The 14,222-nt window shown below is 42.5% G+C and overlaps 1 protein-coding gene and 1 long non-coding RNA gene across 2 annotated transcripts in view; one reads left to right on the forward strand and one right to left on the reverse strand.

Moving 5' to 3' along the window:
• LOC146542273 (uncharacterized) overlaps positions 1-8,574 on the forward strand; it is a 21,591-nt gene extending 13,017 nt beyond the window's left edge. The window contains exon 3 of the long non-coding RNA XR_014880365.1: positions 3,776-8,574. This is a non-coding gene — a long non-coding RNA (uncharacterized LOC146542273). The remainder of the gene's footprint in view (positions 1-3,775) is intronic.
• Positions 7,848-14,222, reverse strand: part of ELL2 (elongation factor for RNA polymerase II 2) — a 49,144-nt gene continuing 42,769 nt past the window's right edge. Inside the window, exons 10-12 of the mRNA XM_085212992.1 lie at positions 12,430-12,601; positions 11,360-11,404; positions 7,848-11,230 (exon numbers count right to left, since the gene is read on the reverse strand). Coding sequence (XP_085069118.1) covers positions 11,114-11,230; positions 11,360-11,404; positions 12,430-12,601 — 334 coding nt within the window. The 3' untranslated portion in view covers positions 7,848-11,113. The remainder of the gene's footprint in view (positions 11,231-11,359; positions 11,405-12,429; positions 12,602-14,222) is intronic.

Here is a 14,222-nt window from a genome sequence, read left to right on the forward strand (position 1 = left end):
AGGCTGTGTCTAGAAAACATGAGAGGCAATGTGCTCTTTACTTCATCAAAGTTTGCTTTGTGTTTGAAGCTGCTGGGAATTTGCAGTGTTGTTGAGCTTCTAGATTTCTCTTTTCCAGCAGTGCACAAACTGCAGGTATACAGGTGGAAAACAGAAAGGCAAAGATGATTGTGTGGAACCCATCATCGGCTGCACCACTGCGGCAAGAGCACCTTCATAAAGCTGGCTTGTCATGCTGAAACAATCTGAACTGTTAGTGCTACTAGTGGTGCAGCTGTCTGATTTGTCTATGCATAAACAGGAAGAGTTTTCTGATTATAATAACAAAGCACAATTAATATATTAAGTGATTCTGTTCTTTCCTTGTGTTTGTGGGGGAGCTGCACCATGTTGTGAAGTGTTGCATGTCAGGATGCAGAGGAGGCAGGGTGAGGTGTGTGAGGATCATCAGGGTAACTTTTCTGCTGAGGAGTTGTTATAAGGATAAACCATTTATAATAGTTATGTAAAAAGCTCCCCTTCCAAATGACCTGAGGATGCCCCTATTGCTTCAGCCACTTCCATACAGTGAGTCTCTTTCATGATATGCACCCAGATTTGCGCCTAGTTTGGATGTCTTTTTTGACCAAAATCTTGTTGAAGATGTTCTCAGGCTCAAGATTTTCATGCAAAACTTCTGCATTTGCAGTTCCTAAGTCAACACTATTGAGTTCTCTCCATGCCCTGTTGTCTGTTCCTGCAGTGACTCACTGTGGGCCATGTGAAATGCTCCTTGGACAGCAGAGACATGAGCAGCCATGAAGCTTTGAAACCTGAGCACTGGGAGCACAGGGAGGCTGAGTGGGATGCAGCCTGACCTCTAACAAACAAGCCATGCTGTCCTTCTCCGAGGCAGCCTGGCCTGTTTTCTTTCCATAACATTATGCCTCCGGAAAGAGCTGGCAGTGCTTTTCAGCAAACACTGGGTCGTTGACTCAAAACATCTTTGTCCTGGAGGAAATTTTCCATGGGCAGACAAGAAGCAGTCTCTGCAGAAAATCTGAAATCATAGGAGATCCAGCACCCCCTTTCTTTTGAACTGCAGAAACTTCATCCCAGTGGTGGGAAAAAGGCAGACTCTGCCTGATCAGACAGCAGATCCCTGCTCCCTCCACCAAAGCAAGCAGGTGAGGTGCAGGAGCAGGTGCCCACCGGGACGAGAAGAGCCTGGAGCAGAGGGTAGAGGAAGCTGCAGTGCTGTGCTGCAGGTCAGACAGGTAAGGGTGAAAGCACTGCCCAGCCTGGTGAGAAACAGGCTTGGGTTGGTTTTAAGACCTGAAAAAACATGGCAAATCTTTCTACGGAATTTTTTTCCTCGTCATCTCAGAGCTTTGGGGATGTAATTGAGATCAAAGGTGGTTTTGCAATGTGCCTGGCTCAGACACATCCTGCGCATCCTGCAAGGTTTTTCCAGGAGGCTATCTTGCTGGCAGATCTTTGGGCTGAACTTTGGGGTGCCTGGGGAAAACTGAGCCTTCTGGTAGCCATGGTGCAGCTCATTTCTAGTGAAGAACAATGGTAGATATTGTTACAGTATTTTGCCACTGTACCCTGGAAAAACATGCAGCCCTGTGCTTGGCTGTGCTGAGTAAACACAGGAAAGGGCTAAATTCTGGCAGGGAGTGTGCCAGGTGTTGGCAGGGTAGCCCAGAAAGGCAAGCTAACCCAGCCTCGCTCCTGGAAGCAGGGACAGCTTGCTGTGTCCTTGTTGAAGTATTCTTGTGACTGTCTTCATTTTGTTGCTCTCATTTTCCTTCTCTAGTCATCTCTCTTCTTGTTACTTGCTTCCCAAAGTTCTTCATCCAGCAAGGAAAGTCAGCGTTGACTTAAATGCTCTGTGATAGGGCAGTGAGTTGGGGGCTTTGCTGCTGGTTGAACGGGAGTCCAATTGTGGCAGGAGCTCCTTGATAGGGGTGATCTCGTCTGCCTGGATGCTCTCAGGTTCACAACTTCCTTTTGTTGAAAGTATTCCACAGCTGAGGCAAGAGGCAAAAAGTGCTATTAGTCACTTTTGACGTAATGAAGCAATTTGAGCTGAAAAAAAGTCGTTTTTGTGGGTGCTAGAATTAATAAATTCTGACTTCCTACAGATTTGTCTTTTCTGTCTGATTATCACTGGATCATCCAAGAAGGATGAATGCTGCAATTAAATTTTTTCCCGCTGCTGAAGGAAAGTCTGTTATCTGCTCAGAAATAAGAGAAGAAAAATAATCTGGAAGAGGTATCTTCCTTAGAGATGCTTGAGGATTCTGTGGGTTATTGCTCCCGCTCCCCACTCAAACAAAAACAAAGACAAAACAAAAAATACCACCCAGAAATAAAAAAAAAACAACACCAAAACGAAATGAACAAAAAAACCACAGCAAAACAAAGCATCACCATCCTGAAAAGAAAAAAAAAAAAAAGAAAGAAAGAAAGAAAGGAGAAGGTACATATGCTCCATGGCAGCTGCACAGGCAGCAGGGCCGGGGATGGATGGTTCTAGGGAGAGGTTTTGCAGCATGTCAGCAGCCTGTCACCCTGCAGGGACAAAGACTCCAGGGAGATGTGAGATTGTTGCCCTTGTTCTAGCTGAGGCACTGTCCCTTGCTGTGCTCGGTGTTTACTTCCCGCCTTTAACTTTGGTGGTGGTCAGTATTTACTCACCAAAGACTTTAACCTGCTGCCATTTCATAGAAATCCTTCCGCTAACGTTACATACTCACATGAGCTCCTTGCTTTAAAATGGCTAAAATTTAACTGTTAATGCCTAGTTCGCAGCACTGCTGTGGGGATTTATTGAATTAAAATAAAATAAACCCTGAAAGATGCAGGTTCTCCTTAGGAAGAAAATCACCCTGCTTTCTTTGAAATGTTAGAGAAAAAAAACCCAGTTTCAAGTTTTCCTTACTTAGTTGGTGATGCAGGAGATCAAATTCAGACAAAATCAGGTCTGCGTCTTCCTGTCACACAATTCTTTTGCTTTCCATGCTATGTATATCCTTGTGACTCTAGCAGTAGCTCATGAGATTATTTCTCATGGCAGTTCCCCCTGTTAGAAGACCAGAAGGGAATCAGAGCAATGGTCACTATTGGAAACAGCATAAACACAGCTCTGCAAGTCACCCTCTGAGCTACCAAGGTCACAAGAAAAAAAAAACAACCAGCTTCTCTGCACTTGCTTAGAAAAATGTGACCACCAGGAGAGTTGGTGGATGTCAGGTGCAGCCTGGAGCCCCTCCAAGGTGTTTATATAAATCAGCCTTTCTGCCAAGGGTCAGGTCAGCACACTGCTCATGGCTGCTGGCTTTTGATGCTGGTTTGAGGAACATGTGTTCCTATGTTCCAGCATTGTTCTTCCACCCATACCTCAGTTCTGAGAACACTTGTTTCCTCTGTGAATGGGAGATTTTCAAACACTGATCAGAAAGAGCTGGTGGTTTTGATCTGCTTCCTGAGCATTTTGTCTCAAGGCCCAATACCTGAGGCATACTCTTTTGTCAACCTAAGAAAATTCACTGTATAAGAACATGGCTCCGTGAGCTTCATCACTACCATAACTTTTAATTCCAGTCCTCAGTTAATTCTTCTTCTTGTGTGGTCACAAGGAGATCAGCAAACAAGCACTCTTCCTACTGGTTGCAGCAAAGCCTCCCCTTCCCTGCTTTTCCCTTTCCTTCCTTTTCTTTTCCCATAGGAAAAGTTGGTTATTTATAATAAGAATTCATGGCCAATGAAAATTCCTTTTTATTTTCAGCAGCTATTTGCAGAAATTGAAGAAAATTTGCTGTGCTTCTGGAATGCTCTTCTGATATCCTGCTCGGAGGGAACAGTCGTAGAAGGAATGATTATCTATATATACATCTTTACAGATAATCTGAAAAAACTTTATGCAAGATGCTGACTGACAATTACTGAGGATGGAAATCTTCTATTCAGCAATCAGTCTGTTTGCCTACAGTGCTTGCCAGTATGACTCTGCTGTTTCAGGAAGACTAGACTCAAGATGTGAAGATGTCTAGCCACCATGTCAGTTTGGTTCCAGCCACTTTGCTGAGGTTTGCTGTGCTCTCCAGGTGTCATCCCAACTCCCTAACATGGAAGTAGCTGCTTAGCTTCCTCTTCTACCTCAGTATTTCTCACCATCTGTCCCATAAATGTCAGTGCATTGGATGCTCTGTATGCAACCTTAAGGATTTCTCAAGAAAGGGAGGGTGAGACAGCCTGGGTCTGATTGCCCTCCGGGGTAAGGTTTTGTGAGAAGAGAGGGAGAAGGGCAGTGCCCAAAAGACTGTTGTCAGTAGCATTCTGTAACCAAATAAACACCTTCTTAGATGTTGAGGCTTGGGTGCCCTTTGATGCTCTTCTCTCCATGATGAGTTTGGCTGGAGCTGACAGTCTGTTCTGTGCACTACTTTCCAGTGCAGTGAGTTGGGAATACTTTATAGTGTTTTCTTACTCCAGGTCCTCAAGTCTTTAGAGGTCAGCATCCTACATTCTGGTGTTTCTCTATCAGTAGTTTATGTATTTTCCTTATTGCGATAAGCGTGGCTGATATGAGCAAATGGGCATGTTGTGCAGAAGGAGAGCAGGTGCTGCTACCACCAGCTCCTTGCCAGGGTGCAGAGCATGGCCCTGGTAAGTGTGAGGCATGAGCAGCAGCTGCTCAAGTGATGTGGTGATGCTGACTTGGGATGCATGCATATCTTTCTAGTCAGAAAATACACTTCAGGATGAAACGGTGGCCCTTATCTGCCAGATAGCTAGGAAGTGGCTTTCACAGGGAAAGCACATAACAACTGTGCTCTGGGCCATTGCCATTGTTCCCAGACATCACACTATTGTTCTCTTATCAGTGCTAAAGTAATCTTGAAAGACTAACTATGTGTACTGCTCCACATTCTTCTGCATGATCTTTGCTTGCTACTTACAGCGCTGCAAGATATTCTAGGGGCAACCTTCCTCTTGCACCTCTGAGGCACTCTGACCCCTCTCTGCCAAATGTCTGGTCACCTCCAGCTTCCCATTCTGTCCATCTTGTCCTGTGGTAAAGCTCCTTCTCAGACCTGAAGGAGCTTTATGAATACAGTCTCTCTGTCTGTAACTGACTGTCAGCCTTATTCAATGCTGTGGGAATGAGCAGCATTTTGGTCAAGGGTCCTGCTTGCTTTATCTTATCTCTACTGTCACTACTGTAAACCTGTGAGAACCCAGGTGTGATGAAATTTTGACTGTGTTGTGAGAAAAAATGTGCAACTGAAAGCAATTTGCTGCAGAAAGGGCTGGATGGATGTTTAGAAATCATGAAATAAAACAGGATCTGCAGACAGTAGTGGCAACAGCTGGCATCTTGTTTTGGACACTGGAAAAGATTATCCATCATTAAGGGTTACCTGGGACTGTCTTGCACTCAGGTACATGGTACAGTAGTGGTAGTAGGAGATGTTTTGATGGTAACAAGGTGGTTGCTGTACTTGTCTGGAGTGGTAGCTCAGCAACTCAACTTCTGATTATTCTTCTGCTCCACATCAGCATTTTTGGCTTCCTTATGAAGAGATGTCCTTATAGGTTTTTTTTTTGCTGAGTGGTTCTAGTATCCAGTATTATTACTAGTAAAACAAGTATATTAAAAGCATACGTTTCACCAAACCTGCAAGGTGTTCCTAATCTGTGCACAGGGATGCCATGTTTATAAAGGAGGAGGAAGCTCAGGCACAGTGAAGGAACAGAGTGGTGAAAGACTGAAACCCACAGTGAAGCACAGTAAAGCCCAGAGAGATGGATGTCTCAACCATGGAGGCACTCAAGGTCAGGTGGGATGGGGCTCTGAGCACCTGATCCAACTGTAGGTCCCTGTTCGCTGCAAGGGCCTTTAAGGGTCCTGTCCAGCTCAAACAATTGTATGATTCTGGAAAGGCATACCCTGGTTCTGGGCTTTGTGTTTGGGGAAGGAGACCAGATGTTTCCTAATCTGAAAAATTTATCTTGTGATCTGGACATTTACCTGGGAATGTCAGGGTGAAGATGAGCATATGAAGTTCCCAGCAGACTCATTCAGGATAAATTTTGGAGTGCTGGCATGCACATAACAAGCAATTACACTAGTTCTTTTAAGCATCCAGTCACACTCTGTTAATGTGAAAAAATAGCCAAGAGAGTCTGAGCCATGGGAGCCTCATTATCTTTGAGAGCAGAAAAACTCATGTTCATACATGAGAAAATTCTGTAGACCACAGTGTCTCCTTAGGTTTGTGCATGCTGTTTTCAGCATTTTTCCAGAATGATCATGAGTGCCTTACAATCAAGCTGGTTTTGTAACATCATAGTAATTTTCTGAGCAGTGTGCTGAGGTGGTTGGAGCACCAAAGCAAACCAGATCTAATGGAGGCTCTGTTTGTTGAGCTGTCAGAAAATCCATAGTGCTCAGCCCCTGGATCCTGAGCATCTCCTGGCCTTTGGAAAGACAGGGAAGTTCCTGTCCTGTTTAATATTAGCATTAGCAATGTATAAAGGTTTAAAATTTTAGTCATCTAATCATAAGAAAATTGCTGTGCCCAAGTTGGATGGGATCCATAATGATCATTGCATCCAACTCCCAACTCCACAGAGTACCATCCAACATCCAAACCCTGTGTCAAGGGCATTCTCCATAATGTTCCTTGAACTCCCACCACCCTCTGCATCCCGTTCCATGCCCACCGCCCTCTGGTGCAGACCCTTTCCGTGTCCCCCAGCTGCCCCTCCCCTGACACAGCTCCACGTCGTTCCCTCAGGCCCTGTCGCTGTCACACAGAGCAGAGCTCAGCGCTGCCCTCCGCTCCCTGTGAGGAGCTGCAGCCACCATGAGGTCTCCCCTCAGCTCCTCTGCCTTGCACTGAGCACACCCAGGGACCGCAGCTGCTCCTCATACGTCTTGCCCTCAGAACCCTTCACCATCTCTGTATCCCTTGAAATTCTCCTGCACGCACTTCTGTGCATGACTACTACATCTGTATGTGCCATCAGTTGTAAGATTTTAGACATGGCAAATTTAACTTACTGGGTCAGTGATATTTTAAAGTGAAAGCCTCAGAAGTGTTTTGGCTTTAGGGTTTCAAAGAGAGTTTGTGGTTTCAGCAGTGGCATGTGTATGACTTTGGTTTTGGTTTAGCATTAAGAAGTTAGGCTGAATGGCAGCTAGAAATGCACATGGCTATCAAATATGTGGAATTTTCACATCCTAAAAAAATTTTAAGAGAGCAGTGAAACACAAAGCAAAATAAAGATACCAGCTTGTAAAACTTTCATCTATGGCTCAGTTCTGCAACTAACAATTAACTGTTCAGAATGATGCAGCCATCTTGTAACAATAGCTACTGACCAAGAGACAAGCACGTTCTATCACAGAAAATGCTACAGTTAGCTCACAAAATTAGTGAGACTCTTGAGAGTACTGCCACCTCCTCCCTTGCCCTTAGCACATGCATTGGCTGAAGAAAGCCCCATGATCTTCACCATCTCTCCAAACACCTGACTGTGCTCAATATCAAAGTGTTTTGCCAGAACCCTTCGCTGTGAATGTAAAGTAGAAGTAGATAGGAACTTCGGGCTCAGAAGGATAGGAAAAAGAGCCACTGCAAATTGGCAAGTGAACATTTCGCTTTTTTGGGTTAGGGACTGTGCTAAGCATGGGTGATTCTCCAGCCAAGGACAGCTTGGTGCTCAACGAAGGCTGCAGCAATGCCCCTCCTGCTTTCTGACCTTGTTCTGTGAATGGTGCTCACTTCCCTGCCCTGCCCACATTCCCAAGCAGTGCCACTCACAGGCAAGGACAGCCCCACACCCCAGAGTTGCAAAGTGAACATTTTATTGAACTTAAGTTGATGCAGAACAGAAGGGCAACAATGGCTCAAATGTTCATTGACAGAATGCCCCAAGTTTCACGCACACAGTTTTAATACAGTTTGCATGGAAACAATTGAAAAAAAGTTTTACAGTACTCTGAATCAGAAAGGGAAGTCACAGGAAAGTCCTGTTGTAAGCCTTCATGTTTCCCAGATGCTGCCCTCCCTTAAACAATTCCATATCCTTCCCAAGAAGAAGGCTACTTCTGGCCATATCCCTTTCCCTTCAGGTATACAGAGTAGTGCAAAACTTCTGAGAAGAATCATAGTTTAAAGTAGCCATAAGTCTTCACATGAATCACCATTAACATATCCAGAAAGACTGGTTGTAACAACGCTATTTAAGGAAAGCTAACAAACGAACAAGGTTACAATATCAACACTTTAACCCAACTTGTTTAAAACTTATTGAAACAACTTTGCTTCCAATACTTACGTACATGTTTTACAAAACGCTTTCAAATATTTTTACTTTTAGATTAGTGACAAGATCAAATGAAGACTTGAAAGCAGTCAACATTGCTCTGCTTCCCATGATGGTTTAGAGCATAGCTACTATTTCAAAAAAGTTTTCTTTGGGCATTGTTTTCCCCCTACAAACCATAACAAGATGGGAAACCAGTCCTCATAACTTGTGATTTTTCTTTTTCCAGACAGCTGGAGAGGGCTGATGCCCACTCATGTCTCGATGTTGTTTGAAACTGCAGTGAGATCCAGCTTCCTTTCAGGAGAAGGAGCATCTGCTCCTCTCCATCAGTCATTTGCTCCAGACCTGTTGTAGTGTATCCCCAGCCAACATGCCGCCATCTGCAGTGCTTGCTCCTCTGAGCAAGCAGGACACTTGTATGGGGCAGGGCAATAAAGTCACAGGCCTAGAGTCAGTGGGTTCTTCCACATCTGCCAAACAGGAATGACAGCTCACGGGCAACAAGAGATATGTATTGCAAAATAGTGCCATAAATTTACATAGGCTGTTTGGTATACTTGCAAGGCTTAAGAAATGCTTGATGCAAATGAGCAAAACCTTCAATTAAGGTCTTTACAGTAGCTTGTCAGATCTCATGGTGATGCACAGTGGTGGACCTCTCAAGTAGCATTAGCCTCCAGCTGCAACAGATACACAGGTAGTAAACCAGAAGATGCATGCAAATACGAGTCAATCTTTTCACATAAAAGGAGGAGAAAAATTTGTTAACTACACTAATCTCATTTACATAGTAGTAGTACAACAAATAGTAACAACACATTTGGACAGCTGTATACCATTACTGAATGTCTCACAACGGCAGCTGAAGTAAGATCTGTACAAACAGTTTAGATGAAGAGCACTGCACTGCCAAAACAGTATAAGAAGCTTTCCATTGTTTTAATCTGAGAAGAAACTTCATTGAAAGTTGGGTTGAAATCCAGCCATCCAATGCAGATGCAGCACAGATAAAAGCTCCTGCACTGAGACTTAGGCACTGTTGTCCGTGTGCCTCAATGTTTGAGCCCAGATGAATTCTGCTCTTACTGTTAAGCAAGAGGTCATCCCTTCACATTGCCATTTGAAATGTGAAGGTTAAGCCAAGGGATCCAGAATCAGCTTGGCTTCAAATATGTCATAGAAGTCACGCAACAGAAAGGAATGCTTCTGCATGCTAGTTCATCTTCATGATGAACTCAGCAAGATATCTGAGCCAACATATTCAAGGCAAAAATTCAAATTCCCATTTACTTGAATGCATATTTTCAAACATTTTCTGGTTTACAATGATGTACAACAGTTTGGATTAGTTTTTCTTTGTTGTTGTTTTTTGTTGGTCTTTTTTTGTTTGTTTTTATTTTGTTTTGTTTTATTTTTTTATTTTTAATGCTGGAGATAAAGTTTATTAGAGATATTACCACTATTTTGGCAAACATTCCAAAATCATATTTGTAAACATAGTGCTTCCCTTTTCAATTGGCTGTATTTTGAAAAGACAAACATAAGACAAAGTAAGATTTTGCTCCATTCTGACCAGATAACCCGTGTTTTCACATGACAAAGCAAGCAATGATTTAAATCAAAATAAAATAAAAACTGCATGAAATGAAAATTTGTGCTGTTTTGTGATCACAGTATTTCATAGTTAAATACATCTGTTCTTTGTTATATTCCTGGCACCCAGGACAGAAATTTTTAAATATACATTTCATGTAGGCAATAGCTTCTTTGCATTACTCTCTTCAAAAAATACTTTATAGCAGTATATAAATAGGTAGCCTACATGTTTAGTTTTATAATTTTGCCCCAAAACTATATATCTGTTTAATTTTTTGTAAAGTATCAATTTTACCAACATTAATAAAGCTGACAAACTATTGAAATGGAAATGCTCTCATCTTCCACAATAGAAGTAGCAATTTTATAGGAAAAAACTTAGAGGAACACTCGTCAGTTGTTTTAACCTGAGCGATGTCTGGCCTACTTAGAGTAGTTGGAGTAGCAGCTTTTTTTTTTCTTTTTTTTTTTCCCCTCCTCATCATGCATGCTCACACCCACACATTTTTGCATACACACAGAACAGGCACACACTTTCAGACACTGGTAGGCCATGTAGTGCTTCCCAGGTGTTTCAGCAAGGCGGGAAGCAGTGTAGCTAATAATTTAACTACACTGAATACACACAAGCCAACACCTTAAGGCAACCATTGCGATGGGGGGTTTAAGTTGCAGTGATGAGTTTCTCTAGTAACAAAGACAGGCTGTATATAGACTTATATACAACACCTTTTTAACCCTCCAAAACAATATTTTTGTTTTTTGTGGTTTTTTTTTTGTGGTTTTTTTTTGTGCAAATTTCTAAACCTTCTACCATTTAAGGCAAAGAGTTTGCGTTAACAAGAAAGGTCAGAAAAATAGCCTTATATTTATCCAAAAGTATTTCAGTTCGCTACACTATTTTCTTAAAATGTGCACAACTTCACAGTAGATGTACTGGGTCCCAGCACCTACTGATAAAATGATTTAAATGGACAAACATAAGTCTTGAAGAATAAAAGGGACCAGAGAAAGCAGCTTCAAATATGCATATAAACAACATCAACAACAGAAGTAGTCAACTCAAGTATACTAATACTGAAAAACTTTTGTAATGCAGAAGTTCAATCCTAGAATCTTAGAGCAACTCATATGGAATTTTAAATAAATAAGTTTCCATTCATTCACATGTGCTGGTCCAAGCAGAAGATTAGTGCCGTAACTCTGATTGCTGTTGGTCAAATTCACCTATAAGTCTTTTAATGTGAGACAGCTTGTTATGGAGATATTCACATCTGTGTTTCTCTTCACGATAGTTGGGACTAGACTGTAAAGATAAAAAGAAAATTAGGGCATGAAAGTATCTGAAGTTTAGTATTTCCTGTCCTTTACTTAAAAATGGCCATCAGTCCATTCCAGCAGTTTATAACTCTCACAGACCTGCTGCTACACATACCTGCTGTACCTTTCGATACTCTTCTAGGACTTCCTCATGAAGCATCTTAAAAAAAAAAAAAAATTGAAATGTGAAAACAATATGAAGAACAGTTCATTACTACTAGAAAATATAACCAAATAAAGCATTAAAATGAAGTTTTACTCAAGATATTTTCTTATCCAAGAGTCATCACTCTTCTGAGTCACGAAAAAACACAGACTAACAAACACAGAACACAGCCCAGATCTGCAATTAACTCTGTAAACAAGCAACAGGAAGAAAATGCGTTTGAAGATTCCCTTTGTGAAGTCATTCACGCCACTGTAAAATACTTGCTTTTACAGAGAGCTCACTTGGGTGGAGTCTTCAAATAAGTGCTAAATGACTTGTTACATGGTTTTGTGAAGGCACAGAAGTTAAGAGTTAGCCAGTGTAGGGTCAGACCATGTACGTGAGTTCTGTAAAGCTTCTCTCCTTTATCTGATTGAGCAGTACCAGAGATTTTAAAATACTCCCTGCGCTCACAAATACATTTGCAATCTGTGCAAAAACTTATAAAAGCTAGCCAGATGCTACCAAACATCCTCAGCACACACGGAGAATTTAAGAATTCCAGCACTGAGCATTTGGAATTTACATGTCCAAATAATATCATCCCAGGCTTGAAAGCTGGAATGCAAAGTTTTTAATACCCTTCTTTGCTAAAATTTACAGTTAGAAGCCAAACAAGTTTGCGACTGCACATCTTGTTAAGTATACAAAATAAACTTGCGCCCTTTAAACAATGGGAAATAGCAGGTCAGCAAAGCCTAGGGATTATGGTCCTTTGGTTCTTCTCCTTTCTCATCAGTGCATCAGTACTCTCTTACTTCACCAGGATGCTGTGAGGCAGTCAGTAAGACTACAGCCAATCTGGTAGCTCCTAACATACAACTAGTTACTTGGTCTCCCTTGGACACTTTAAAATCATGTCAACGTAATTTACCGGATTGCAAAACTGAAGCATGTGCCTATGCGGAAAATACAGAATTCTGTAGGATATAAAGATGGAAATAAGATGCAGTCTTCATGATTTTACTCTTCTTTACCTGATATTCCTTGGACCCTGGAACAAGCTGCTTTCGCTGTTCATCAAGCTTCATGAATTTTCTGGCGATACTCTCCATTCGAGCATGCAAACTCCTGTATTCGTCATACTCTGCATTGAAGTCATCCTTATAACTCTGGCGTTGCTCATACGAGACTATAGCTATGTATTTTCTAGCAGAAAACACAAATGCATATTCAATCTTATACAAAAGACACTTCATGGTATCAAACAGATGCAGTGAGGGAGTGGTTAACTGCTGAACTCTGCCCTGCCTTACCTCCTCTGCAAGAACAGTGCTAACTGTTCTGAAGGTTAGGAATTGACTACTTTGTCTTTATCCAGAGACACCAGCAAGGGCCCAAGCACTTCAGCAGGATGTGCTGTGAGCAACAAACTGGTTATGTGACAAAAGCACCGAAAGATTCTCAAAACAGAACTTCAGCTTCAGAGAAGAGCAAGGTCTCATAGAGACACAAACAAAAGACTGTAGCTAACATATGCTTGCCCCATGCTGGAAGTTCTGCTGAGCATGACAATGAGGGAAGTTGATTTGTGAACTCAGGACTGCTGTTATAATTTGACTAGTCATGTTTGAACACAAATGGAATGAAATAGTTCGGTTTGGAAAAGACCTCCAGAAATCATCTTGTCCAACTGCCTGACCACTTCAAGGCTAACCAAAAGTTAGAGCATGTTATTCTGGGTATTATCCAAATGCATCAAACACCGTCAGGCATTGGGCATCCACCACCTCTCTGGGAATCCTGCTACAGAGTTTGACAAGCCTCTTGGTAACGTCCTAACGTCCAGTCTGAACCTTTCCTTGGCATCTTTGTGCCATTCCCATCAGATACCAGGAACATAGCCCAGTGCCTCCCTCTGCTTCTCCTCCTCAGAGAGTGGCAGAGAGCGATGACGTTACCTTCTGGCCTTCTCTGGACTAGACAACCCAATTGCCCTCAGTCTCTTCCCATAAGATATGCCTTCCAGTCCTGGTAGCAGCTTTGTTGCCCTCCTCTAGATGTTTCTGAGGACCTTAACATCCTTTTTAGATTGCGGAGCCAAGAACTGCAAACAGTATCAAGGCGAAGCTGCTCCAGTGCTAAGGCTCTCCTGCCACTTGTATCCCAGACTGTACCAGACAAGGTGAGGAACCTGGTATTTTCCTTTGTTGAACTTCATGCCATTGATGACTGTAGCCCATTCCCTACAACCTTTTGAGCTCTTCTGTTGAGACAGTTCATCACTCAGTGTAGTGTGAACCTGCTTATCTCACAGTTGGACTGCTCCAAAGGCCTTACTTGAAATATAGAAAGATTACATCCCTGCCTTCTCTCCACTCACCAAGCAGGCGACGTTATCAGAGAAGGAGATCAAATTATTACGGCAGGACATTCCCTTCATTAATCCACACTGACTGTGACTGGTAATAGCTTCGTTCATTAACTGACTTCCTGTATCCCCCAGGACAATCTTCTCTGTAACTTCTCCAGGGACTGAGGTTAGATTTACAGATCTGTAGTTTCCTGGCTCCTCTCCTACACTCTTTTTGTAGATCGCTATAATGCTGGCTAGTCTCCAAGTTTAGGCTAGTCAGCAGAGACCTCCCCAGACTCTCACAACCTTCAGAAGATGGTTGAGAGAAGTGCAGCACTAATGTTTGTAAGTCCTTCAGTACTCTGAAGGTGAATCTCACCTGGTCCATGGACTCATGAACACTGAGTAAAATTGTTACTGTACAATTCTACTGCCATGCCTCCAGTCATGATCCTCCATGTCAGAGGATCAGGC

Source organism: Meleagris gallopavo, chromosome Z, assembly GCF_905368555.1.
Source record: "Meleagris gallopavo chromosome Z, MGAL_WU_HG_1.1, whole genome shotgun sequence".
In the NCBI taxonomy this organism is placed as follows: domain Eukaryota; kingdom Metazoa; phylum Chordata; class Aves; order Galliformes; family Phasianidae; genus Meleagris; species Meleagris gallopavo.